The sequence below is a fragment of the Sylvia atricapilla genome, chromosome Z, assembly GCF_009819655.1.
Source record: "Sylvia atricapilla isolate bSylAtr1 chromosome Z, bSylAtr1.pri, whole genome shotgun sequence".
NCBI classification, from domain to species: domain Eukaryota; kingdom Metazoa; phylum Chordata; class Aves; order Passeriformes; family Sylviidae; genus Sylvia; species Sylvia atricapilla.
In genome coordinates this window covers 74,844,396-74,868,309 of record NC_089174.1, presented here as the reverse complement: position 1 = coordinate 74,868,309, position 23,914 = coordinate 74,844,396, and the positions used below count along the sequence as shown (strand labels likewise).

The window sequence follows — 23,914 nt, the reverse complement described above, 5'->3', positions numbered from 1 at the left end:
TAAAGTTGAATTTTGAAAACCATCTCATTTGTGGACATAGGCCTTTGGCAACATGATTTTCTGCACAGTGGTAGTGACTGTGGACTTGCCCCTGGTTTGTTTGCCCGGAGGAGCCCCTCCATTACTCTTGCGAGGTTACGTGTGTCACCAGACGAACGCTACAGAGATAACCCCAGCGACACACAGGAACAGTCCTGGGGCACAATTACAGCGTGTGCAACACCTGCTGTGGGTCTCTCGGCAGCACTTTCTACACAGCCCGTGTCACCCTCCCGTCCTGCTGTCCTTCATCTCAGTTACTGCGGGCAGAGCGGAAACGGGCCCTAACCCTGAAATCCTGTGTCAGCACTGAAACGGATCCGTGGCTTTTACACGCCGTCTATACCTGTCCTGCGCATTTAGCAGATGTTTAACACGGGCAAGGCTGTGCACGGGTAATGTCCGCGGCGCCCCGAGTGCCCCCGCACCGCCGTCCCCCGGGCCGGGAGCGGCCCCGCGGCCCGGCCAGGCCGCAAGGGGCGGTCCGGCCCCGCCGCCGCTCGCCCGGGCGCAGGCGCCGCCGTGGGCCCGGGGCCGAGGGCGGCTCGCCCCGGGACGGCAGCTCCATGCGCTGCCAGGTAGGTGAGACCTGCCGGCGAGCCCCGGGGACGGGTCTGGCCGGAGGCTCGGCCGCTGCCGGGCACGGCGGCGGGGCTCCCGCTGGCCCCGGCGAGCAGCGGGAGCGACCTGCCCGGCGGGCGGGGGGCGCGGGTCCGCGGTCACTCGCCGCCCCCGCCTTTCCCCCGCTGTCCTGACAGCCGGGGCAGGGGCGATCGGCTGTGCCGATCGCATCGAGAAAAGCCTGGGAAAGCTGCTCTTGGCGCTGTGGTTCCGGTAGCGTGGCGGTGTTTTGGGAATGGTTCCCCGGGCAGGCCCCGCGGCCCTGAGCGCTGTTTGTTCCCTGCGCAGGTCTCCGTGCTGTATTTCGCCCGGAGCGCGGAGCTGGCGGGGCTGCGCTCCGAGACCCTCTCGGTGCCGCGGGAGATTACCTCTCTACAACTCTGGGAGGAGATCGTCAAGGTCCACCCCAGGTATGCAGCAAGCTACCCTTGAGGTGCACAAAAGAAACGTGGTTGGATATTATTTTTTTTTTTTTAAATACAAATTCGGTGTTTAGCATTGAGCTGGAATACATAGCAGTACTTCGACAGTACAAAACCGATGGCGTTACCTTCCTTTGGTAACCTGCAGCAAGTGTTTTGTGCAGCTGGAAGTGTTGCAGCTTTACGTGAACAGAAGGAAAGGCCAGGTGCGGGAGATGTACTTCTTGAGAGGTGCACGTGGCCCATTGTCCAGGAGGCCTGTGGTGCGGTAACCTGAAAACTACCATGTTACTGGTTTGTGGAGGAGGTCAGATGTCACAAGGGGGGATCAAGCACAGCTAGGACAATAGATAGAAATAAATTATAATATGCAGGTGTTTCCAATTGCTTAGGTTAGACATTAGGAAGAAGTTAATTGAAAAGGATGCTTAGACATTGGAATGGACTGCCTAGGGAGGTGGCGGAGTCTCTCTCCTTGAAGATTTTTAAGGAAAGACTGGACTTTGTGCCATGGTCTAGTTGACATGGTGATGTTCAGTCATAGGTTGAGCTTGATAATCTCAGAGTGCTTTTCAAGCTTAATTGATTGTGTGATTAACTGCCATTGGTCTGAGCCTGTGGCACACTTTACAAGGCAGGTCAGGAAGGGGACTGAAGCTCCCACAGGTCTTTAGCCACTCAGCCCTGACACAGCAAATATGTTCAGCCACTTCAATGCTCTGAAAAGACCCACACCATTGCTGGTTGCATTTCATAAAGAGTCTGGTCCTGAGAAAGCACTGTGTGTAAGGGCCTCTGCAGCATTGGTACTCTTGGGCAGGCCTTGCGCAGGGGACAGAAACATCCCCTCTGTTTAAAACTGAGGGAAGGTGCTCAGTCCTGTCAAGAATGAGTCGTCTGGACAAAAGGTGCAACATCATTTTGGTGGGATGGAACAGGGTTAAATAAACCTAAGGTATAAGGGAGATTGTGGTCCTCAGCATTTAGTGCTCAGGGATTTCCATAACTTTGGACTTAGGTGTCCAAATCTTCCTTGAGGCACAACCCTTTTTTAGTAAAATGCTTTCAAACACTACGAAAAAAATAGTTGGTATCGGTTTCCAAGTGAGACACTCTTCATAAAATGCTGAACCAGGGACCTTTTCCTCACCAGAGAATTGAAATAAAGTGCGTTTGGGTGCAAGAGGCAGTAGGGAATGTGTATATTTTACTTTGCAGCCTTTTCGTCTTTGTCAGAAGCAGCAGCAGAAGCAGCAGCAGCACCGTTGGTCGTTTTGCCATAATTTGTCAACTTTGTCCTTTTATGAATGATGACTTGGGGCAGTACAATTTGCATTTGCAGATACTTCACAGCAGCGTTCTTGAAAAATGCTTCTGTTCCTAGCTTTTCTGGAAAAACTCAATATAATTGTAGGGCATTGACCACAGACTTCTATTCACATTGCTAATGGATATTCAAATGGCAGCTTGAGCATACTTGACAGTGCTTTTCTGTTCCACCCATCTTCCCCAACTAATTAGCTTGCAAGGGACTTTTAATTAGAGCCCATCCTTCTAATGGGCACTTCAGTTTCATGGTTGTGCACAGTTCTTTAGTGGCTTGCTTTGCTTTCATACAATCCCTCCCTTCAGTCCGTTCTCTGAATCAGTGCTACTGTGTTTTGCTTAGTCTGTGCCTTGAGTACTTTTGTCTATCTGGCTGGTAGAAAACAAGATGATTTTTACTTGTACTCTATTTGTCTGCTTACTTGATTCTAGGCAATACCGCTGAGATAGCTGTGCCAGATTTTGTATTCTCAAACAAGAACTCTTACCATCTGAAGTAAAATGCTGTTCTCTTTTCTGTCTTATTGCTATGGCCCTCATGTGTTGCTATGTAATTGACTTAGTCATTTCCTGCCTCATGAAATCCAGAGCTATGGACTCTCACAGCAATATCTCACATTAAAAAAATATAGAAGATCTGCCGGAAGACACATCGCATTTGCTCTCTTGGTTCTTTGGCCACTCCTTATCAATTGTAGATTTCAGACCTGTAAGTACAAAAGACCCGAAGCCTCATAAAGTCTGAGCACACGCAAGAGCAACTCTCTGACCACTGAATCTTCATGAGATCTCATTAACAGCATACCACAATGCTTCTTGATGTGTAAGAAAATTGCTCCAGCCCAACCAGACTGCATCAAGACAGCATTTCCTTCTAATCCCAAACTGGATGGTTGCTGCCTCTTGAGTTACCAGCTTTTTTATTGTAAGCTTCTGAAGTGGTTCTGGTATGCATTGGTTTGTTCTGACATAGGCCTATGAAAAATCCAGTTCCTGAAAATTATCTTGTCTTGCTTCTTCTTAGCCACTACAAGAAAATCCAAGATTAGGTGGATTCATTGTATTTTTACATTTACATCCAAGATTAGGGTGTTCATTGTATTTTTGACAGTGTCTTGGAAGCGTAAGTTGCGTAAGTCTCAGTGGTTTTTACCTCAGCTGCCCTAGACTGTGCACCTGTTTGTTTTTCAATGAAATCTCATGGTTAAATGCAAACATTGTTTGGAAACCTCTCTGTGCTCTTGTCAATCCCCCTCAGGCTTGCTGTCATCCGGGATCAAGTGATATTTGCTGTTCGGCAGGAGTACGTGCTTCTTGGAGATCAGCTTCTGGTCCTGCAGCCTGGAGACGAGATTGCCATCATCCCACCAATTAGTGGAGGCTGAACCTGCCCAGGTTCTGTTAGGTAGGTATTGCTTTTTGCCTGGTTTCCTGTGGGGTGTAATCCTGTGCTAAAATAACTCATGAATTCTGTGTGATATTACAAGAACCTTTTCTTGTTTAGGTCTGACAGTGTGATTGCAATTCTCTCCCTCCACCCCAGTACTCTTTTGAGAGAGCCCAACTTGTGTTTCTGTCTGGAGAGTGCAGTTGTGCTGAGCAGAAGTTATAAGACAGTGCACCAGTAAATGATTAACATGTATGCAGTAAATGGAAGACACTTGCCAGAGAGGTCAGGCATTGCTTTGAATCTGGGTTTTAGGTCTTGTTCCTCTTTCCGGTTTGTTTATTCCTACCAATGGAAACTTGGCTTGCCTAAATAAGATAAGAATGAAAAAATTCTTGCCAGCTTTTAACAGAAAAGATAATACAATAAAAGTAATTGACTGCTGCTTAGAAATTTTGTTTGTTTGTTGCTGTTAAAAAGGTGTCCTTTCAAGTGGCAGTCCATCTATTCAGTGCAGCTTGTTCCATTGCTGCTGATCAAAACGCTTCTCATTCTTAGGTGATCTGATGGCTGGTTTCTACTCAGAAAAGTTAGAAATGTCTCCTGTGTGTCTGTAATAGACTGATAGTATAAGGTCCTAAGTGTCCTGGAGAGCATACTCAACTTTAGGATTAGACCTCTAGTCCGTGTTTATCAGAAACCTGTGTTTTAAATTGATTTGATAAGATAAGTAGGAGGGACTGACAATATCACCACTGATTTACCAGCAATACTCAGTGGTCTGTGCTGGTTGAACATTCTGTTAAACCAGGGCCTTGGGCTAATTACAGTTTTATCCCAACTGTATCAGACTTCCCTGTCAGAAAGAAATAAGTATGCAATAAAACCAAGTCATTGCTTGTTATTTGCAGTTAATATTCTCTCAGTGGGGCTGCTGAGAAGAGAATTTCACATGTAGACTAGCCTCTTGGGCAAATAGATAGTGCCAGTGTTGTGCATGAAGTGGGGCGATCAGCACTAGATGAAGAGCAGTTGGCTGATGCTAGTATCTTGAGGAACAACAACAGAGTCTGTTTGGTTTCAGCTTTTCTAGTGCGATATGGAAGAAAGCAAAGATGTGCCAAACGATTTTGTCAAGCTCAAGTGTGAAAAGCTTTCTGTAGATGAAGTGTCAGAGCTGGTTGTTTCACCATGCTGTGGGGCAGTGTCTCTGTTCATTGGTGAGTTTCATATTTGTGAGCTAAATCTCTGGATATGTTAATAGTCTAATGAATGGAACCTAGGTTCTCCACATCCCAAACTTGTAGTACTCAAATCAGTTCCTGCTCAGAGCCCAGGATGTTTAGAAAGCAGGTTCTGAATTATTAGAGCAAGACCATGGCAGCTCTTAAATAGCTGCTGTGGGCTAGAGTGGTGTGAAACTTTGTGGCTTGGTATGGTTATGTTACGACTGAACAGAACAGCAGCTCTGGAGTACAGAGCTACCTGGGAGTTTCTCTCCTGTCCCCTGGGATACAACTTGTTCAGGGTGGGAAATGGAATCTTATCAGTATGCCAACCACATGTCCATACCTGTGTGTAAGATCCTCTAACTCAGGTCTTAGTTGAAAGTGAGGAACTGTTCTACCAATGGGCTGGTGAAGATCAGGCTGGTAGCTCTGTCCTGTGCTTAATGTACATGGCACACATATGAAACTGCTTTGTGCTTAAACCTTAGTGCTACTAGGCTCATAAATACTGGGCATTTAAAAATTATATGGGCAAATGCTGTTATAGCACCTTAGCAGTTCCCACAGAAGATGTCCCAGCCTTGGGCATTATGGGCTGCAGACCTGTGTAATGTGTTAACTAAATTATTCCTTTTATAGTAAAGATTTATCTTGTTCAAATAATGTCATTATGCAGCCATGATTAGGGGAGGTTAATTATATTTGCATAGTGCTGACCTTGCCCATAACAAGAGATCCTGGGTTTTCACTCTGTATTAATATAATATATAATGTGTATTATAAAGATACAATATGTATTCGTTTACTCAGTGCTTTTAGTTGATAAATCATTTTTCTTTAGGTACTACAAGAAATAATTTTGAAGGAAAAAAAGTAATTCACTTAGAATATGAAGCATATACTTCAATGGCAGAGACTGAAATAAAGAAAATCTGCAGAAATATTAGACAGAAATGGCCTTCAGTCAAACATATTGCAGTGCAGCATAGACTTGGGTATGTATGTCCAGACTCTGTTCTTCTGCAACTGGAGTACCAATTCTTGTCTGGTGCATGGCTGTGCTTATGTAGTTGCAGAACCTGCAGGAGTGTTCAGAGATCACAGTGCCACAAAGCTGGCTGCAGGATCAAGCTTTTGCTCTGGAGCTAAGTTTCAAAAATTTTGTTTTCAAAAATGTGTTTATTGGTAGGGTTGCAGGAGTCGACACTTAGCCTGGTAGGATTTTTGATGCTGATGTGATGTTTTGAAAGTGGGGAGATACTTCACTCCAGGAAAGGGGAGGCTGTTGGTTTATTTTGTTCTTTATTTTTAAAAGGTGGCAGCATTTTGTTTTTTTTTTCTTCTCTCTCCTGTTGAGGGGCTGCAGAATGTTCTTATTGTCAGATTTAAGTCTATTTATGCTACAAAAAGTCTGAAAGCTTGGGCTTTGGGGCATAGTAATTGCCAGCCATGATTGTGGGAGAATGTCCTGTTGTTCCTTGAATCTTGGATAAGTATTTTCCTTTGGGTTCAAAACGTGGAATACTAGTGTCCAACATAATCTAGGGCCTTCCCAGTTCAAGGAAAATTTCTCACTATAACTAGCAGGATTTGCAGAAATCCTGAAGGAACTTAGAATGTGATTGTAAAGGGTAAGTAAGATACAAGGCCTGAGGCGTAGTTTTCCCTAGATTTCCTCTATAGTCAAAGGAGAGGGTGGCTGTCATGAGGGCTGCTCAAAGCATTTAGGCTGAGATTTCTGCCTATGGACTATGCTGAAGGAGTCATACTATAAAGGGAGGATTGGGAGGCAGATTTTGGGAATGCTACAATTTCAAGGAGAAACACAGAAACTCGTGTTTTTGCTAAATTTGACACAACACACCAAGTAGGAAACTTCATAATCTAAAATCAGAATTCATAAAAAATTTGGTTTCATTGCAAAATCTGCATAGTGTGAGGCACTTAATTTCTTCTTTCACAAATTCTTGTGCAAACTGAGATGATTTCTTATGTTTTTAGATAAGAACTGGCTGTTCTAACTTGTTATTGTTCATTATTAAGCCAGGTTCCATTGAGTTTCCTATACATTGTTACAAGTTAACAATTCCCCCCTCTTAATTCCATAGGCTTAATTTTAAAAGAAGAAAGAATGGAAGAAAAAAGCCTATGTCTGGTGGGTTTATTTATTCTAAAGTGTGGAATTCTAACATCTGGTACTGATTTTGGTTGTGGTTTTCTTTCTTTTAAAAAGTGTATAATCTTTTGGATGTGGTTTGACACTTGCTCATTATGAATGAGTCAGGAGAGCATGTGGCCAGAATACTGACGTGACATGGCCACGACTTTTGGGTGCTCTTGATGTTAAGTGTTAGCTAAAGCTGCTGTTGTTCCTCTTCTCTCCTTAGTGTGGTTCCAATAACTGAAGCAAGTGTAATTATTGCAGTCTCCTCTCCACACAGAACAGAATCCCTTGAAGCTGTAACGTACTGCATCAATACCTTAAAAGCATCTGTCCCAATATGGAAAAAGGTATGTTTGGGGACAAAATCAAATTTAGGCCTACTTTAGTCTTAGATGGCTGGGCTGCCTTAGCAGCATTACAGGCAGCAGCTGCTCCTGATGGGTTGTCAGTGTCTAGCACCAGTGAGTTTCCTCTAATGCAGCCAGCCCAAATGTGGCAGGTGGAGCATCTGGAAGGTTCTCCTGTATCTGCCCCATCTAGCTCCTCTTTATGTTGAAGCCATGCTAGAGTGAAAGTGAAGGAGGCCTGAACTTTCCTCTTTTGAGTAGCAAAACTCAGTTCTGTGCAGGCTTGTGGAGGAATTTGAGTCACCTTTGCTTTGAACAGCATTGCAGTTTGCAAGTAAAAGAAGCATTTCTTGCCTTTCTCTTCTTCCCTCATCGCTGTGGCCATGAGAAAGCACAAAGCACTAAGCAACAGCACATAATGAAAGGATAAGCAGAAGTCCCAAAGCTAGTGCAGGTACATCACAGTGTGTGGAGAAACCAGCCCAAGTCTAGAAAGAGCCTCACTGCATAACCTCAGTGTTGCATGCAAGTAAATGAGCATTATCTGTGCCTTCTCTCCTTGGTAGAACTTGGCATGTGGTTAACAGTGATATTCTCTGCATTACTCCACTTCTCACATACCTCCTTGCGGAGATGGAAGTTCTCTCAGAATGAATAATCAGGGACTCAGAATTTGCTGCTTAGGACTGAACTGCAGCTGGGTAATCCAGTCTGTCCTTAGGATATATTAGTAGTGTATTTAGTGTATTAATGTAATTTTTATTTTAATATTGACATTTTGTTACGTGTAAATTCTCATCTCAAAATGATGGTACGGTAGGTTCTAGCAGCATGAGTGCTGTGTACTTTACAGCTATTATGTAATTTCTTCCAGATCTCTCTGTTGAATTGACTTCAGCTTAGGTGGGCCCTTTTAAATTTGGTGGGGATCAGCCTGAGGTTCAGCCAAGTCTGTATGTTCTAAGGTGCTGCCCTCTCTTCTGCATGCAGCCAAGTGCTGTGCAGTCCTGTTGTGATCAGTAAATAGTAGTGGGATGGCTATTGAATTATTTGGCCTTGTTTGTAGCTGTACGTAGCAGACTCACAACATTTCTCATTCTTTTTTCTATATTACAGGAGATTTATGAGGATGAATATTCTTGGAAAGAAAACAAGGAATGCTTTTGGGCAAATTCAGAAAAATAAATGTACTCTTTTGAAAATAAAGTGTTATTCTTCCTAATGAGCATATTTACCTTTGACTTTTTACAGAGAGTCTGTATTTCTAAACAGTTCTAACAGATGTTTCCATCTCAATAATTTGGTTTAGACTGAGTGAAATAAATGAGGATTAATTAGGGATTTTAGGTGTTCTTGACTCTCTTTTGGAATTGCCTTTCTGTGCATTTTAACATGCAGTCAGTTTTTAAAATAATCTTCCCTAAAATTCTTTGTTGCAAGGTGTTTAGACTACTCTGTGATCAATACTGTTTTAATGCTTTTACCTTCGTAGTCTGTGCTCTCTATCTGCATAGGAGTCACCACAGGACAATTGCATTTTTTTAAATCTTAAAGTTTAGAGAGGTTTAGTTTTGGTTGACTGTAGACTTAGTTTGGAAGCTTTATGCTATTTTGACATTCTTATAAAATGAAAGCTACTTGAAGTAGATGAACTATTTTAGTACAGACAAAATAACATATAAACTATACCCTAGAGTTACTACCTTTTTAATAGTGCTTATGTTCCAGTAGTTCTGTCTCACAGAAATATTTTTATTGTGCAGCTGATATTACAAGTCCATTGCATTAAAAAATATGGATAGAGATTGATGCAAAGTCAAAGCTAATACTCTACCAGCAAAAAAAATTGCCTCAGCAATAACATGCCACCTATAAGTGCTTAATGATGTCTAGACAATATTTTCAAGGTGAGTTTTTGGTTGTGTAGTTGTGTGGTGCTGCAGGAAAAAAACCCAAACCAGCTAATATTACAAATACACAACAGTAGCGTAATTAGTTTCAGTAATTGGACTTTATACATGTTGGGATTAAAAGTCATCAAATGGAATAGTTTTTTAAAGAAAAGGGCTTTATTGAACTAACTGCAATTCATACATGCATTTATATTCACATTTAAGATTTAATCTTAATGCAGTTTTTTGTTACTGTTTTGAAAACTAATTAAATGAACTGACCTAATATGCTTGGGTTTCACTGGAAATAATGGGTTACCTGTCCAAGCAAGGTCATTTTATTTGTTACTCTACTGTGATATGGTAGTGTTTAGATGCTAAGAGTGTCAGGTCCCATTGTGTATGGCATTTCTGCAAATGTTGAGAGGCAGTTTTAGCTAGTCACCATTATCAGTGTAGACAAGGTAGATACAAGGAAAGGGAAATAAGGTAAAGCAAAATTATTTACTCAGCTGCTTATATATATATGTTTCTATATCATATATAGTTATTTATAATCGAAGTGCAAGGTCATACCCTGAGTCAGGGCATTCCCAAGCACAAATACAAGCTGGAGGGAGAATGGATCAAGAGTAGCCCTGGGAAGCACTTGAGGGTGTTTGTGAACAGAAAGTTCAATATGAGCTGGCAATGTGCACTTACGGCCCAGAAAGCTGGCTCTGTCCTGGGCTGCATCAAAAGCAGGTCAAAGGGTTTGCCTCTGCTCCTTTGCCGTGCCCTCAGAAGAGCCCTGTGGAGCACTGCGTCCAGTTCTGGAGTCCCCCATGCAAGAAGGATGTAATTTTGTTGGAATGAGTCCAGAGGAGGGCCACTAAGTTCATCAGAGGACTATAACACCTCTTCTATGAAGGCAGGCTGAGAGCTGGGGTATTCATCTTGCAGAAGGCTCCAGGGAAACCTTGTATCACCTTTCAGTAGTGAAAGGGGGCTTATAAGCAGTTCAGAGGAGGAATTTTCACAACAACATGTAGCAGTAGGACAAGGGGGAATATCTTTAAGCTGAAGTGAGTGTAGATTTAGATCAGATATTAGGAAGAAATTCTTTACTGTGAGGGTGGTGAGGCAACTGGCACAGGTTGCCCAAAGAAGCTGTGGATGCCCCATCCCTGGAGATGTCCAAGGCCAGGCTGGATGGAGCTCTGAGTGTCCTGGTCTAGTGGAATGTGTCCCAGCCAATAGCAGGATGGTTCTGACTAGATGACCTGTAAGGTCCCTGCCAACCCAAACCAGTCTTTGGTTCTGTAATCATTATATCACACACTAGTGAAGCCTCAGCTGTACATTCCATTTTATTGTGTCTGCAGCAAAAATCTACTAACAACTTCTGGCTGCACAAAGTAAAATGAGGAAAGTAGATGGTGATGGTGATCTTTTTTTCCCCACAGGGATTTTAATCACTTAGTTACTGTATCTGAATTAAGTAAATTGTAAGGAAACATTCAGCTTCCAGCAGAAACAGTTCAACTGTGCTTATTAACATATTGATGCATTTTCTTAAGTGGAAGTCAGTTCTTCCTCTGCACAACAGCAGCTGCTCCTTGTGTGCTTACAGATACACACTGTACAAACCGTGTGGGCCCTATTATCTAGACAGAGTTGGTCAAATAGAAGACTGAGTTTTCCTTTGTTTTGGAGGTTGGAGAGAAGCCCTCTGCTGTTTGAATGTCATTTTTACTGTGAATTGTACAGAGTACTGAGCACAATCACTTGTTCTGTGAAAGAATTATTTTTCACTTTAGAAGAGAAAGAAACTTTTTCATACTTGGTGTTCATTTTTCCATGTTTATGTTTGCTGTTACCATGCAACTAATTAATGTGTTAATTTCACAAGAGTAAAAGTTTACCTTGTTTTCCAGTAGATAATTTATGAATGAAGTAAAGGTTATGCAGTGCTTCCATACTAGTGCTCTGATACAGAAAAAGAGTGGTATTTAAATCACTAAAGAGTGGTATTTAAATTTAAAAGTTAAATTCTGTTTGGGACCCCATGATCAGAGGCAATTCCTGAGTTGCAGTAGTGTCTCTTTAGTGCCTTTCTAGTGCTGCAATCTCCTGGAAGATTTCTCCAGGGTGACCTTAAGTGCACCTTCCCCATCAGCAATGCAGCTGGGAAGGAGGGTGCAGAAAAGAAGAGAGAATAATTGTGTACTTCCCCACAGTGACCAGGAACAATGAATGGAAGAGATGTTGTACTGAGTCACAGCTGAGTGTTACAATGTGTGTATGCTGCCATAGTGAAGACAATGAAATGTCATTTTTTGTCCCTAGCTGTGCATGAGGCAAGTACTGCTTTGTTCTGGAACAATGATATATCAGTCTTGTGTAACTTGGCTTCTTCAGCTGGCATGTAAAAGCGAAATGGAAATGTCTCTGGGAGGGATGGTGTGCTAATTAGAGGTAAAATGTATCTCACTGAAATTTAAGTCCATGCTCTGAACTCAGTGTTCTGTCTCCCTCTGTAGGGCTACCCTCTCTGCTAGGGCAGTATTTTAAGAGGACAGATTACTGTGTTCTAAGATAAATGCTTAAGCTGTGTCTGAAATGACCCAGAAGCGTTTCCAAATTCCCAGCCCAAGGGCTGAATCCCCGCTGGTGTTAGGAAAAGATGTGGCGGTGCTTGTCCTGCTGTCCGCATGTGCAGAGCTACAGTGCTGGATGAGGGCTACTCTGTGTTATGGTGAGGTCCATTGAGTGGGATGATAGCTGCAGGTCTGTCTATCTACAAAGAAGACCCAGCTTTCTGGAATAACTCCAGCCATTTCTTTTCCTTGTCCATAGGGAAAGGTAATCCCAGCTCTCCATGAGACCAGCTGTGTTGAGTTGGTGGGTCTGGTAGAGGGATGTTGCAGAAACAGATGCTGCAGATCCAGAGAATCACCATGTGATTCCTGCAGAGATCTGCCAGATGAGGGCTGTCTGTGGAAGGGAAGTGCATGTCTTCAGAGTGATAATTTGTCCTTCTGAAAAGTTGCCTTAGTCTTGGCTGGCACAATTTGAATACACTGATCCACCCCTTTGTCTGGCCGAACATCCATTTACCACCACTGATTGATTTTAAGAGTTTCCTTTCCTGATTTTGAGCATTGTGCTCCGTTCTCAAGAGAAGCTCAGCCTGATGCACACGATGAAAACTGACTGCTGGATTGTCATGGTATGACATATTGATGTGGCGGGGGAGGAAGGGGGTTGTTTGATGAGGCGCCTACCCAGGAGATGGCAGCCGAGAGATGGCTGAGCAGGAGGAGCAGCTCCTGGCCCGCTCAGGTGCTGGCCCTGCTGGGAAATGCAGGCCCTTGCTTTGGCTGCTGCTCCTGAAAGTGCCACTTTCTGCACTCAGGAATGAAGCCTTTAGATTGCTCAACTTTGAACTAGATTTTTGGCCTTTCTCTCTGCTCACTTTATGCACAGCTCTTCCAAGTAAATTGTAGCTTTATAGAGTAGCACATTCATTTGTTGCTTTGGAGGCATTAAAAAGGAAGAACTGCTAAATCTAATTATTAACAAATTGTATGTTAAAGCAGACAGTGCTGCCCTTTCCTTCTTAAAATGCTGTGAAAAACAGTCTTGAGCATTAAGTGCCATTAAGTACAATTAAGTGTCCTGTGAAGGTGATTGAAAAGAGTTCAGAATAGGCTGATGACTATAAATTACCAGTTACTTTGAGTACCTTAGACCTGTTTTTTTGAAAAACAAACACACTCTAAAATTTGATCTTATCAACTATTACAAAAATTAGCATGCTGATGTATTTTTATAGCAGTTCTTTTTATAAAAGTTCCATTTTGACTATTTTAAGGGGCAAGTACATTTTTAAAATGCCAGCATATAAAAGCCTGTGACTGCATACAAATAACTGACCAATTAACTGAGAACAGAAAGATTCACTTAAAATATAGGACTCAACTTCTCTAAAGCTGTGAAAATGTACACTTAATTTACTTTCACAGACAATAAAAAATTGCAGCAGTTAGCTATAGATGTGGCAATCTATTTTCATACCTTCATTTTTTTAGTCTTTAATTTGCAAACTTGTGTTATAGTTCAGGTTTAGATGTGCTTTAACCCCAGTCAGCAACTGAGCCCCACCCAGCCATTCACTCACTCTGCCACTCGTGGGATGGGGGAGGGAATAGGAAAAGTGAGAAATCTCATGGGTTGAGACGGAAGACAGTTTAATAGTTTGCTCATGCAAACAAAACAAAACAAGGAATGCATTCACCACTTCCCATCGGCAGGCAGGTTGAGTCAACCCCAGGAAAGCAGAGCTCTGCTGCATGTAACAGTGGCTCAGGAAGACAAACACCAAACACACCAAACACTCCCAATGCCTGTGGCCAGCTGCGGGCAGTTGTCACAGCTCTGTCCCCTCCCGCCTTCCTATGCTCCTCCAGCCTCCTCGCTGGTGAGGTGGGGTGAAGAGCAGGAAAGGCCTTAAACCTGTGAGCATTGCTTAGTGACAGATGAAACATCCCTGTGTTATCAACAGTTTCCAACACAAATCCAAGCCACAGCCCCATGCTAGCTACTGTCAAGAAATGTACCTCTGCCCCAGTCAAAACCAGCACATACATAAGTCAGTATATGAGGAATCTGGCTTGTAATTCTGCAAAACACTGAGACTTGGTGAAAGACACTTAAGATTAGGTTCATCTGATACTGTATGATGGAAGTGTAAAAAATTGGTAGCCTACCTGAATGTTTATGTACCACTGTTAAAATTATGGATGAGTTGAAAGTGGAAATAAAAAGCTCTGTGAAAGTGTAGTTTTCAGGTGGTAGTTTCTGACAGCATTGTCTTCCTGTAATCTTTCTATTCATAAGGCCAAGTTCCTCCCTCTCTTCTTTTGCTACATTGTTCCTGCTGAAAAGTTGAATTCAGTTTTCCAACATATGGTGGTGCGCAGCCAGAGTCATGTCATGCTACTGCTAACCAGTTCTGTAAATAGATACAGTGCAGAGATTGGCAGAATGGGGTGTAATTTTACATACCAGTGATGATAAGCCCATGTATATAGGAAGGCCTGGTCATGGTAATGTTTTAACACCATCTACTCAGCTAGAGGTTTCCAAATATTTTGCAGTAATGTCAACTGGGTTACAGTACAGTACAGCTTGCTGGTAATGCTGCACTCCTGACTGTGACCTCCAGGACTTCAAGTGCAGTGTCTTTGTCTACCTAGCAGAGTCATTCCCTTAGGGTTCTCCCTATGCGCTACTGGGACAAACCATATTTGGCTTCATTTTATACTGTGCTTTTTCAGTAGCATTGCTTCTCTTTAGGGTGCAGTTTAAAAATGAGTCTGTGTTCAGCAGTAGTCTTGGGTTTTATTGCAGTAATGCTGTTAGGCCTTCAGACAGGCCACCACAGTGATACAGTCCCTGCTCCCATAGAGCTTACATGCTAGCTTTTAAAAGTCAACTTTATTATAAACTCTTGTACATCCCACATTTATACATAGGCTCATATGAAACCAACTCAGATTTTGGACTTGATTCTAGTACTTCAAGACACCAGCAGCTAGATTTCAAGACCAGAATCAGATATAACTTGAGTTTGCTGAAGGTATTGCTGACTTTTCTTGCTGCAAGCACAAACAGAAGTACATGCTGAAGCTCAAAATTTCAGAGTATTTAAAACATGCTGCTTTACACAGTAAATTAAAAAACAAAACCAAAAAAACCAAACAAACAAAAAAAAAACCCAAACCAAACCCTTGCACACAATACAAAATATACATAATATTTCCAGTATTACCTGCGGCTGTGCCAACTTAAAAGTGCAATAAACTCACCCATTACAAAAACTGAATTACCCATTTCACTATTAATTGTAAAAGAAAAGTAAACCAGTAACTTGGAGTGGTTAGGATACAAAAACCTTACCCATTGCTATGTCTCCTCTTTATTTTGTAAAAGCACTATTGTGTCCAGGTTGGGAAGGAGAATCATATTGTCCATGTCAAAACATAACCCAGTGAAGACTAGTGAACTGAACCATTGCTACCTGATTGATAAACTGGTAAATCCCCGAAGAAGTTGCATATTTGATCTTGACCTGTACCTCTCACCGAAGGTGTAAGAAGGAAATCTGGGTCAATGCCTGAATTGCCCTTGTAGACAGCACCAGAAATTGAAGATTCGAGCATCTGGTGTATTGTGAAATTCCCCCTCTGCTCTGGAGTGCATGACCCTGATTATGTAGGACCTTCCCACATAAATGGCTGTAGGGGTTATTTTTTTCTGCACAAGTTTATATAAGAATTGAGTCAGACAAAATTTTTATTTTTACTCTCAGAGCATTTACCCTCAAAGTTTATAATTACAAATCAGGAGCTTATCCTTTAAATTTATGCAACTGCTATTTTTCCCCCATTTTAAAATATTTGTTTTGGTCACCAACTCAGTTGATGGCAAGAATCTTGTTTGATAATTGATAGAAGAATCTAAATTGTTCTTCAGAATGTTAAAAAAACCCCAACAAAAATCCCAAAACATAACATTTCATAGATACAAAATAAATTCAAAACACATATAAAACTACACTGAGCATAATCCAGCTGTTGCTGCAAATAAACTGTTATTTGCCAAAGAGATGGTTGGCTTTTGACTAATTAGCTATTAAAAAAGACTGAGTAAAACTTTCAAACGTGCTTAAGCTAGTTCCTCAGAAAATAATGGAAAAAGTGCCTAACCATAATTACAATCCAGCTTTGGGGGGAAGAAACCATGACTTCGTGTTCTCAATCAGGCACATTTGCATGTTCTACTTTTCAAGTAAATCACCTCAAGCTGGAAACGACCTCACTTGCATGGCAGCATACATATGAAAAACACATACATCTTCCCTCACAAACAATTTTAAGTGTAACTGCCAGGCATGAGGGAGAAAGGCAGCCAAAAGGCCAATTCTCCTGACTGTTAGCAATCTTACAGCATGGGCCTTTGTAAGACTGAAGCTTTCATTATAACCGGCAGCGTAACAGCATGTGACAAACTTGAGGTGTGTAACCAACACAAAGTCACTCAAGTGCTGTGCTTAGAGCTCATTCCAAAGCACTACAGTACTTCACTGTATAAAACATAAGTTAACTTCATCAAGACATGAACGGGTGGGACCAAATGAAATGTGACAGGTAAGGAGTTGTACTGAACTTTGGTCTCCTGGAGGGCACTGAGATGCTAAAGAAGAAGTGCAGTAAACATTTTGTAGAGCTTAGATCTTCACTATCCCCTTTTGTAACGTGCATAATTTCTCAGTCAGTTATCCCCTTAATTCACTCTATGCTCTTAGTCTTGCAAAATCTTTCAGTACAGAATTAAAAGCAAGATCTTGACTGTCTTTTCTTTTTATGTCAAAAATCAAACTGATATCAGAGGGACCAAGAGTGTAAAGGCCAGCGTAACAGTAGTGGTAGTGCTTCTCAAAATGAAAATGAGTAATAACATTGCAGAGAACATGCTGTAAGTGATTATGAAATTGATTTTTTTTTTCCTCAGGGAGAAAGTAAGCAGAAGACAGTTATACGTATCACTTGGCAGTACTTCCCCAAAACAGTATCCTTCAGTAATTTAGTTGTGACCTTAGTGCAAGAAATACAGTGAACTTCTGGAAGACTTTGCACAACCAGTTGTCCTGTAGCACCCGGACAGACATCTTCATACACAGTTCTCAGTTCATAGAATAGTTAAAGCAAAGGTTTGTTGGTGGAAATTATTTTTCTAAAACAATAAGGATGGAGCTAGTCAATGAAAAAATTACTTTTCTTCTCCCAGTCTGGAAGCAGTATTCACCAAACATTCATCATCAACTTAATAGAAAATGTCCTTTAACACATGTGGTACTTGTCAACTGAATTACCAACTGATGCTGTTCCACAATTAGCTGAAATAAATTCTTCTGTTTCACTCTGCAGTGGATCAAGAGGAGGGCTGCTGGAACTGTGTGTTACTGTATACTCCGGACCTGCCAGTTCTAAGGGTTAAGTTTGTTTGAAAGGCAAAAAATTGCAAGAAAAGGCACTATAAATCATTTTTGAAAAAACCAAACTGTCCTGCAGTTACTCTTATAATAGAGTAAAATCTGTAAAATATTTTCATCTATAAAGACACTTTCATTAAAAATGTTTAAATGTTACTAAGCTTTAAGGCACTCCAGCTGAAGAACTGACTGATCACAACTACTATTGGTGGCTCAGATCTCCTCTTTATCCATGTAACTCATCTTCAGTCTTTGTCCTTTGTGAGTTCTGCAATTTCATCGACATCTTCTATATCCTGTGTCATTTTCTCATACTGTCTCTTGAAGAAGCCAAGCTGTTGAGAAGTGTTAGAATAACACCACATTGCAGTCAGTCATTGATAATTAATTTCTCAGCAAAACTAAGTACTGTGATGGTAGAAATGCACATGTGTGTGTGCATACGCTATGCAGTTTGATTTGTAGACAATTCCTGCCTCTAAGATGAAAGGAGGTAGGCCCTAAACTCCTATGTGGTACAACTAAACGCTAGAGCAGCAGTGCTGATTAGCCAGTTTTCTCCCTGCCAAGATATAGACATTTCCATGATGCCTTGGTATGCCAAGGAGCACTTCAAACACCAATGCCCTAGCACACAGAAAAACTTTCCCCTTTTTCTATGTAACCTTTGTAATTTACTTTTTCCCCTCGCCCCTTCTTTTTTCTGTTCAATATATATCCTCTCCCACTTTGTTGTAATCCCCACCCTTGTTCACTGGGAATATCATGGGTGTTCAGAGCCCCTCTGGGATTTTATGGAAGGAGGCAGACAGTGTCAAAAGGAAGAAAGTAAATGCCACAGCTCCTATTTTGAATGACTGGCAGCTCATTTATCATCTTCATGTTGCTGGTTTCTATGAGGACCCATTTCATAAACCCTTCTAAAATATGTCAAGGATATAATGCCAATGTGGTATTCATACCACCAAACTGTAGATGTGGTTTTGTCTCAAACTAGAGAAGAGAGATTCCAAAGAAAGTAGCTCAATTATATTTATCCCTTTCTGGTTTTAAGAGTATAAGTACCTACTTACTTTCCACAAAACAGCAACCAGTACCAACAGCAAGAGGAGTCCAGCCAATATGCTGCCAATCACAACACCTACTGGCACCTCAGCTTTCTCATCTGGCTTCATTATTGTAACTGGGATCTGAAAGCAGAGAGATTGTGTCTTAGGGGTTAATGTTAACTGCAAGTAAGGTAGGATTTATACACCAAAGATCAAGAATGCCTGGACAGCACATATTCCAGGATCAATGACTGGAACACACCAAGCAATTACAGCCCTTTCACTGGTGTCCATGGGTGCCTGTTTGCACTGTGGCACAGCAATCCAGCTAAGGACTAGAGGCTCTCACATCACCCTTGGCCATGCATAACAAGCAGAGAACTCTGTCAATCTCTCCTGCCAGCTGCCTCTCTGTTAACAGGAGGCCTTTCAGAGGCTCCACACACCATTACTGTGCAAACCAACCATGTTTACATGAAGGTGGGGAATAGTCTGGTGTACAGCCCCAAAATCAGACTGCTGGAGAAGCACTACTTTCCACCAAGTGTTGTCAGAGACTGTTATCTGTGCTGGGCAGCTGTAGGAGGCAGTACTAATCACTGAGGCCAGGCACCATCACATCTGCTCAAGTTCCAATCCTCTTGCTGCTAGGTAATTCAGTCTCCTTTGCCTGCTGTTCCTATCCTCTATGAAACCACTAATGACCTGACAGATCTCATAGTGATCTGTGTTCTCCTGCGTCAACTGCATCAATTATCTGCAAGATGTATGGGCCAAACAGGAGCACCTCTAGCATACCTACACTTCCTGAATCACAAACAGTACCAGAGAGCTCCCAGAAGAGCATACAATGTCTGGAAGTTAGTTTTCAGGTGATACCCTATCTAGCTGGCTTAGGTATAACCAAATATATAATTACATATAACAGCATTTCTTGGGGAGACATTGCTGTAATATTTATGAACTGTCAAATTTTTTGATTTAATCTTGGAATGACACGCAGTTAGCTGAAAGGTTTTTTTTCCTTCCTGAAACATGATAAAACAAGTCACACTGGTTTATTTTCTCAGAGTGGTTGTTCAGTGCATTTGTCTGGAGTAATTTAATCTTAAGCTTTCTGGGAAACTTGCACTGGACTGACATTTCAGTGATTTAAGTAATTTCTGTTGGAAGGCTCTACTGTTGTGCTAGGTGTGGTTATGTGTATTCATTACACCAAGGCGGGATGGCTTTGTGTATTTTCTAACTGAATGGCTATAATGATGATTCTAGCAGGTTGACATTCTGGCCTCCAGCTGGCAGTCCTTTCCAACTTGGAAAAAATGTGAAAGCTTTTACGTAAAAATACCTAAGCAGCTTCCCCACATAGCATCACAAGGCAATATTCATTTATCTGGCAAAACAACAACCCAGTTAATCCAATGCAAAAAGCCAATTTCATATATTTGCAGTTTGCCTAGTAATGCTTTCTGCATTAGATTAATAGTGAAGTGCCACTATTGGAAAGGAAAACTAATGCTTAAGAACAAATTATCTTTCCTGAAGTTAAACTGTGGTGAATAAGACACTATGAGACTGGGATTCAACTCATCTAGTGTTATATCTACCACATGGTTCCTTGACTCCCAAAGGAGGATAGGCTTTCTTTAAGAGTCTAATTCACGCCAGTTATTTTCAGGATCATCTTTAGTATGAGATGAACTTCATTTCAGAAATACCTGTTCTTTGCAGGGGACTAGGGTTTATAGAATGTGGATGACTAATGCAGATATTAAATTAGATGAATCCTACCACATCCACCTAAATTACCAAGGTAAGTAGGGAAATAAGCTCTGTTTGCTTCTGCACTGTCCTGTTCCCAAGAAAGTGTGAAGGGCAGACTGGATATCCCTCTTGGCCTGACAAGAAGTAAGGATACTGACTCCAAGTGTCAAACTGTCTGCTCTAGGGATAATGTACCCCCACAACCTGGCACATATACCAGGACTTCTCACAGGGCAATAGGTCTTTAACTAAAGATCAGGCTGGAAGTGGCCAAAAGCCACTTTGTTTCCTAGGAATCCTGTGGATAACTTTCAGGGTCTGTTCTGCCTCAAAGGCGTAAAAGTCCCAGCTGCACATGTGTAAATGGCTGGAGGACAAATTAACTTTTATTTGTCGACTATCATTTGACTAATTAAGTTCTAATTCTCCTGAAATTGCCAGTGGAACTTCTGGCAATGTAGATTTGGCAGTACCATGCTTCAAATGTGGAAAAATACTTATTAATACATGGTTTATGAGTTACCTAAAAAGCCTGTGCAATTACCTGGAATATTTTCATTGTATAGTAATGAGTTTCATCTCCTAATAGAAATAATACCATGCCAAACTGAAGTACTCAGAACACTTCAAATACTGGCATGTAATTTTTCTGCAAAAACATACTTCCTTTGTTCTTCAGGCACTAGAGGTCTTCCTGATTACAAAATGGCTTATTTAGAAGTTCTTCACAAGAACTAGAGTGATCCATGAGAAACCAATGATTAAAAATGGTACTGGATGATTGCATCACACAGTGAGAGAGAGCAATCTGTAACTGCTTTTATATACATTTACTTGAACCCTCTATTGCCTATGAATGGGCTATGCTGCACATCCTTACAGATATTTGACTCATTTACTAATTTGCATTTTCCTCTTTAATGGCCTTGGTTATTTTATGGATAAAACAGGCTATTAAGTCCTGTAAAAATAAATCTGAAATTAGTACTGCAAATGGAAGGGTGTTCCTCCCAAGACAGCCTAACAGAATAAGGTATCCTCTTTTATTAAAAAAGTACTACAATGCTACTCTATTCTTCCAGTGATGGGGTTTTGTTTGTTTGTTTGTTTGTTTGTTTTTTATATAGCAAGTAGAAAGCTTGGAAGAAGAATTCTGTAATAATAAAGCAGTGGTATGGAGGCTTCTCTTGAGATTAGCTGTGTCCACATTGTCCATATGACAGCTATTCCAAATGCTAAAAATATTCCACATTCCTTTACAAATGGGATTATTTTCTGGAGATCTTTGCCAAACATTTGCATAGCAACATCAAAACATATACTTATAGAAGTAAGTAAGACTATAAATCAGATTTGTGAGCATGTTTCCCAGACCTCATTTATCTATAACAAACAATTAATCCCATTGCAACAAGAAGTCCAAATTTTGATCTTTTCTTGAACAGAGAGCTATCTGAATTTCAGAAATTTCTAGCTGATTTTTTCTCAGAGTGTTGCAATTTATTTGAGACTTACAGGTTTTAACTATGTCTGGTTTATATAGCAGTGGGCTGAAATGAGAACATTTTAATAACTTAAGGGAGTTGCATAGAGTCAAAAGGATACATTAGTTCAACATAATCAAGTTGCTATGTACTCCTAAAGGACACTGAAAATTCAATGCTATCACTTTAATACAGTCAGAGAAGTTGAAAAAATGTAATTAACTATCACTTACAGTTAGGGTATTCTCTCCAATTATAAATAACTCAGGGTTATGTGTATCAATTTTTGCTTCTGCAGAGAGTTGTAATGTCTGGAAAATTAACTGAAAGAGAAGAATAAAACAACTGTAAAGCTCTGTTATAGGGCAACTCAATTAAAATGTAGGTATCCTTAAAATTATTGTATTGCCTTGAAATGAAGACTTCACAGCCAGAAAAGAAAAGCATAGTATTAAGAAAATTAAATTATTTTTGTATTTTTCCCCAGCCAACATGTCAATCAAAGTAATAATATATCAGTAATCCACTTAGCAATGACATTGAGGAACTAGTTTTTCTTTAATGTACAGTTCAAGCAAAACAGCAGGAATTATTTATGTAACCCTTTTTACAGTTATTTCAAAGCTGTCAATGCTGCTAGCAGGGAAGAGAGGGGGAAAATAGCAGTGAGAAGAGGAGACACAGCAACAAAAGACAGCTGGGAACATATCTCTGGCCTTTGAAAGAAATGGAAACTGGATGTTCTTTTACTTCCCCCCGCCTTCACTTCTATCCAATGCTTCTGTTTTTCCCCATTAATTTTTTTCCTTTCACTATGTGTTCCTCTCCACGTCTCAAATTCTGACATAGCTCTCTCAGCTTAAACAGAGAAGATGACAAAATCTTAAGCCAGTTTGAAAAGGAACCTAGTACTAGACCCCACTAGCATGTACTTTCCTCTGTGGATGTACTGGGAGGAGGGGTGTATGGCTCTGTAGACAGTGACAGTTCACTGCTGCTCCTTTATAGCACCACAAGGAATGGCCTCAGGTTCAGGGGAGCACAGGGCCACTCTCCAGCTGAATCAAAGCAGTGCCTGCTCTCTGTCATTTTGCCTCAGCCATTTCTCTGTGGTAGGGCCAGGTACCATGGGCAGGTGTCTGCAGTAGCCAACACACCAAACTGACTGTCTCTGCAGTGTGAGTTATTGCATCCCTGCACTGTGGCCATCTGCCCAAGTGGTATGTCCTGCACACCCAAAACTTTAGAAACACACCTGAGCACTATTCAAAGCACCTCAATACCTAAACACATCTTTTGTTTGCTTAGCAGGTACTGGCAAACCTGCTATCCTCTTCTTGGACAATGGCTGACTGCCACTAAATAAAAAGCCTGATGATGTGCATGATTGAGTGAGTACTTGCAAGATTATTTGTGCTGAATTTTGACAATCAAATAGAAAATTAAAAAATGGGAGATGTGAGGAGAACTGTGACGTATGAACTTTCCTCCCCCTCGGCCAGTGATGGTAAACAAACTATTCCCAGTTACTTTTCTGTGAGGGTAGTAACCTTTTGTTCAGGTCTCCACCTTCTGCGTACCTAACAGCACTAACAAAAGGTCTTGACCCAGCTGATTAAAAAAATACAAACTCTAAAGACAGATGCTTTTTGTCGCACATTTCCATAACATATTCAACAATATCAACCTGACCTTTTCCTTTTAAGAGCTGAATGCTGGAGCTGACAACAGCCCTGCTGTTAAATGTCAATACCTGCCACAAGAATCGCTGGATGCACTAAGGAGACTGCGTCATGTTCCTGACGTGTTAGGCAAACCCAGGGCTCCAAGATCATTTGGTTGGTTGCCTAGCTAAGAAGCAAACATGGTCTAACTTCAGAAGTCTGCTAATTCATGATGAGTTATACCCTGGAGGACACATGGTGATTGAAAATAGGCTGAGATACTGACAGATATTTTAAGCATCCTGTAGGTCTCTAAGCAAGGACTGTTTCTTTGACACCTACTCTAATAAACACACAAAAAAAATCAATTAAAGACATTTTCCACACTTTCTATATCAAATAAAACTGGCAGCACTAACAGGGTTTTGGTATTTTGATATGATTTAAAATGATCACGATGTGATGTTCTAAAGCTAAAAGCATGATTA

The 23,914-nt window shown here is 41.3% G+C and overlaps 3 protein-coding genes and 1 long non-coding RNA gene across 8 annotated transcripts in view; 3 read left to right on the top strand and 1 right to left on the bottom strand.

Annotated features, from left to right (window-relative positions):
- The first annotated feature begins 496 nt into the window (after nucleotides 1-496).
- LOC136373964 (molybdopterin synthase sulfur carrier subunit-like) lies at nucleotides 497-8,757 on the top strand. 5 transcript variants are annotated; one of them, XR_010745774.1, is made up of 7 exons: nucleotides 497-617; nucleotides 949-1,070; nucleotides 3,667-3,813; nucleotides 5,866-6,019; nucleotides 7,133-7,179; nucleotides 7,412-7,535; nucleotides 8,652-8,757. XR_010745774.1 is itself a non-coding variant. In XM_066339053.1 (4 exons), the coding sequence occupies exons 1-3, from the start codon at nucleotides 606-608 to the stop codon at nucleotides 3,791-3,793; spliced, it is 261 nt and encodes an 86-aa protein (XP_066195150.1). In that variant the 5' UTR covers nucleotides 497-605; the 3' UTR covers nucleotides 3,794-3,813; nucleotides 4,889-4,920. The 5 variants fall into 5 exon arrangements, 2 of the variants coding, with proteins under 2 accessions (XP_066195150.1, XP_066195151.1); XR_010745776.1 differs by lacking the exon at nucleotides 5,866-6,019; XR_010745775.1 differs by lacking the exons at nucleotides 5,866-6,019; nucleotides 7,133-7,179.
- LOC136373963 (molybdopterin synthase catalytic subunit) lies at nucleotides 3,913-8,757 on the top strand. Its single transcript, XM_066339052.1, has 5 exons — nucleotides 3,913-4,054; nucleotides 4,889-5,015; nucleotides 5,866-6,019; nucleotides 7,412-7,535; nucleotides 8,652-8,757. The coding sequence occupies exons 1-5, from the start codon at nucleotides 4,037-4,039 to the stop codon at nucleotides 8,718-8,720; spliced, it is 492 nt and encodes a 163-aa protein (XP_066195149.1). The 5' UTR covers nucleotides 3,913-4,036; the 3' UTR covers nucleotides 8,721-8,757.
- Nucleotides 8,758-15,658: 6,901 nt separating this feature from the next.
- Nucleotides 15,659-23,914, bottom strand: part of ITGA2 (integrin subunit alpha 2) — a 66,858-nt gene continuing 58,602 nt past the window's right edge. The window contains exons 28-30 of the mRNA XM_066339037.1: nucleotides 21,996-22,085; nucleotides 18,539-18,655; nucleotides 15,659-17,800 (exon numbers count right to left, since the gene is read on the bottom strand). Coding sequence (XP_066195134.1) covers nucleotides 17,711-17,800; nucleotides 18,539-18,655; nucleotides 21,996-22,085 — 297 coding nt within the window. The 3' untranslated portion in view covers nucleotides 15,659-17,710. The remainder of the gene's footprint in view (nucleotides 17,801-18,538; nucleotides 18,656-21,995; nucleotides 22,086-23,914) is intronic.
- LOC136373966 (uncharacterized) lies at nucleotides 18,631-23,844 on the top strand. Its single transcript, XR_010745777.1, has 2 exons — nucleotides 18,631-19,165; nucleotides 23,071-23,844. It is a non-coding gene; the product is annotated as an uncharacterized lncRNA (long non-coding RNA).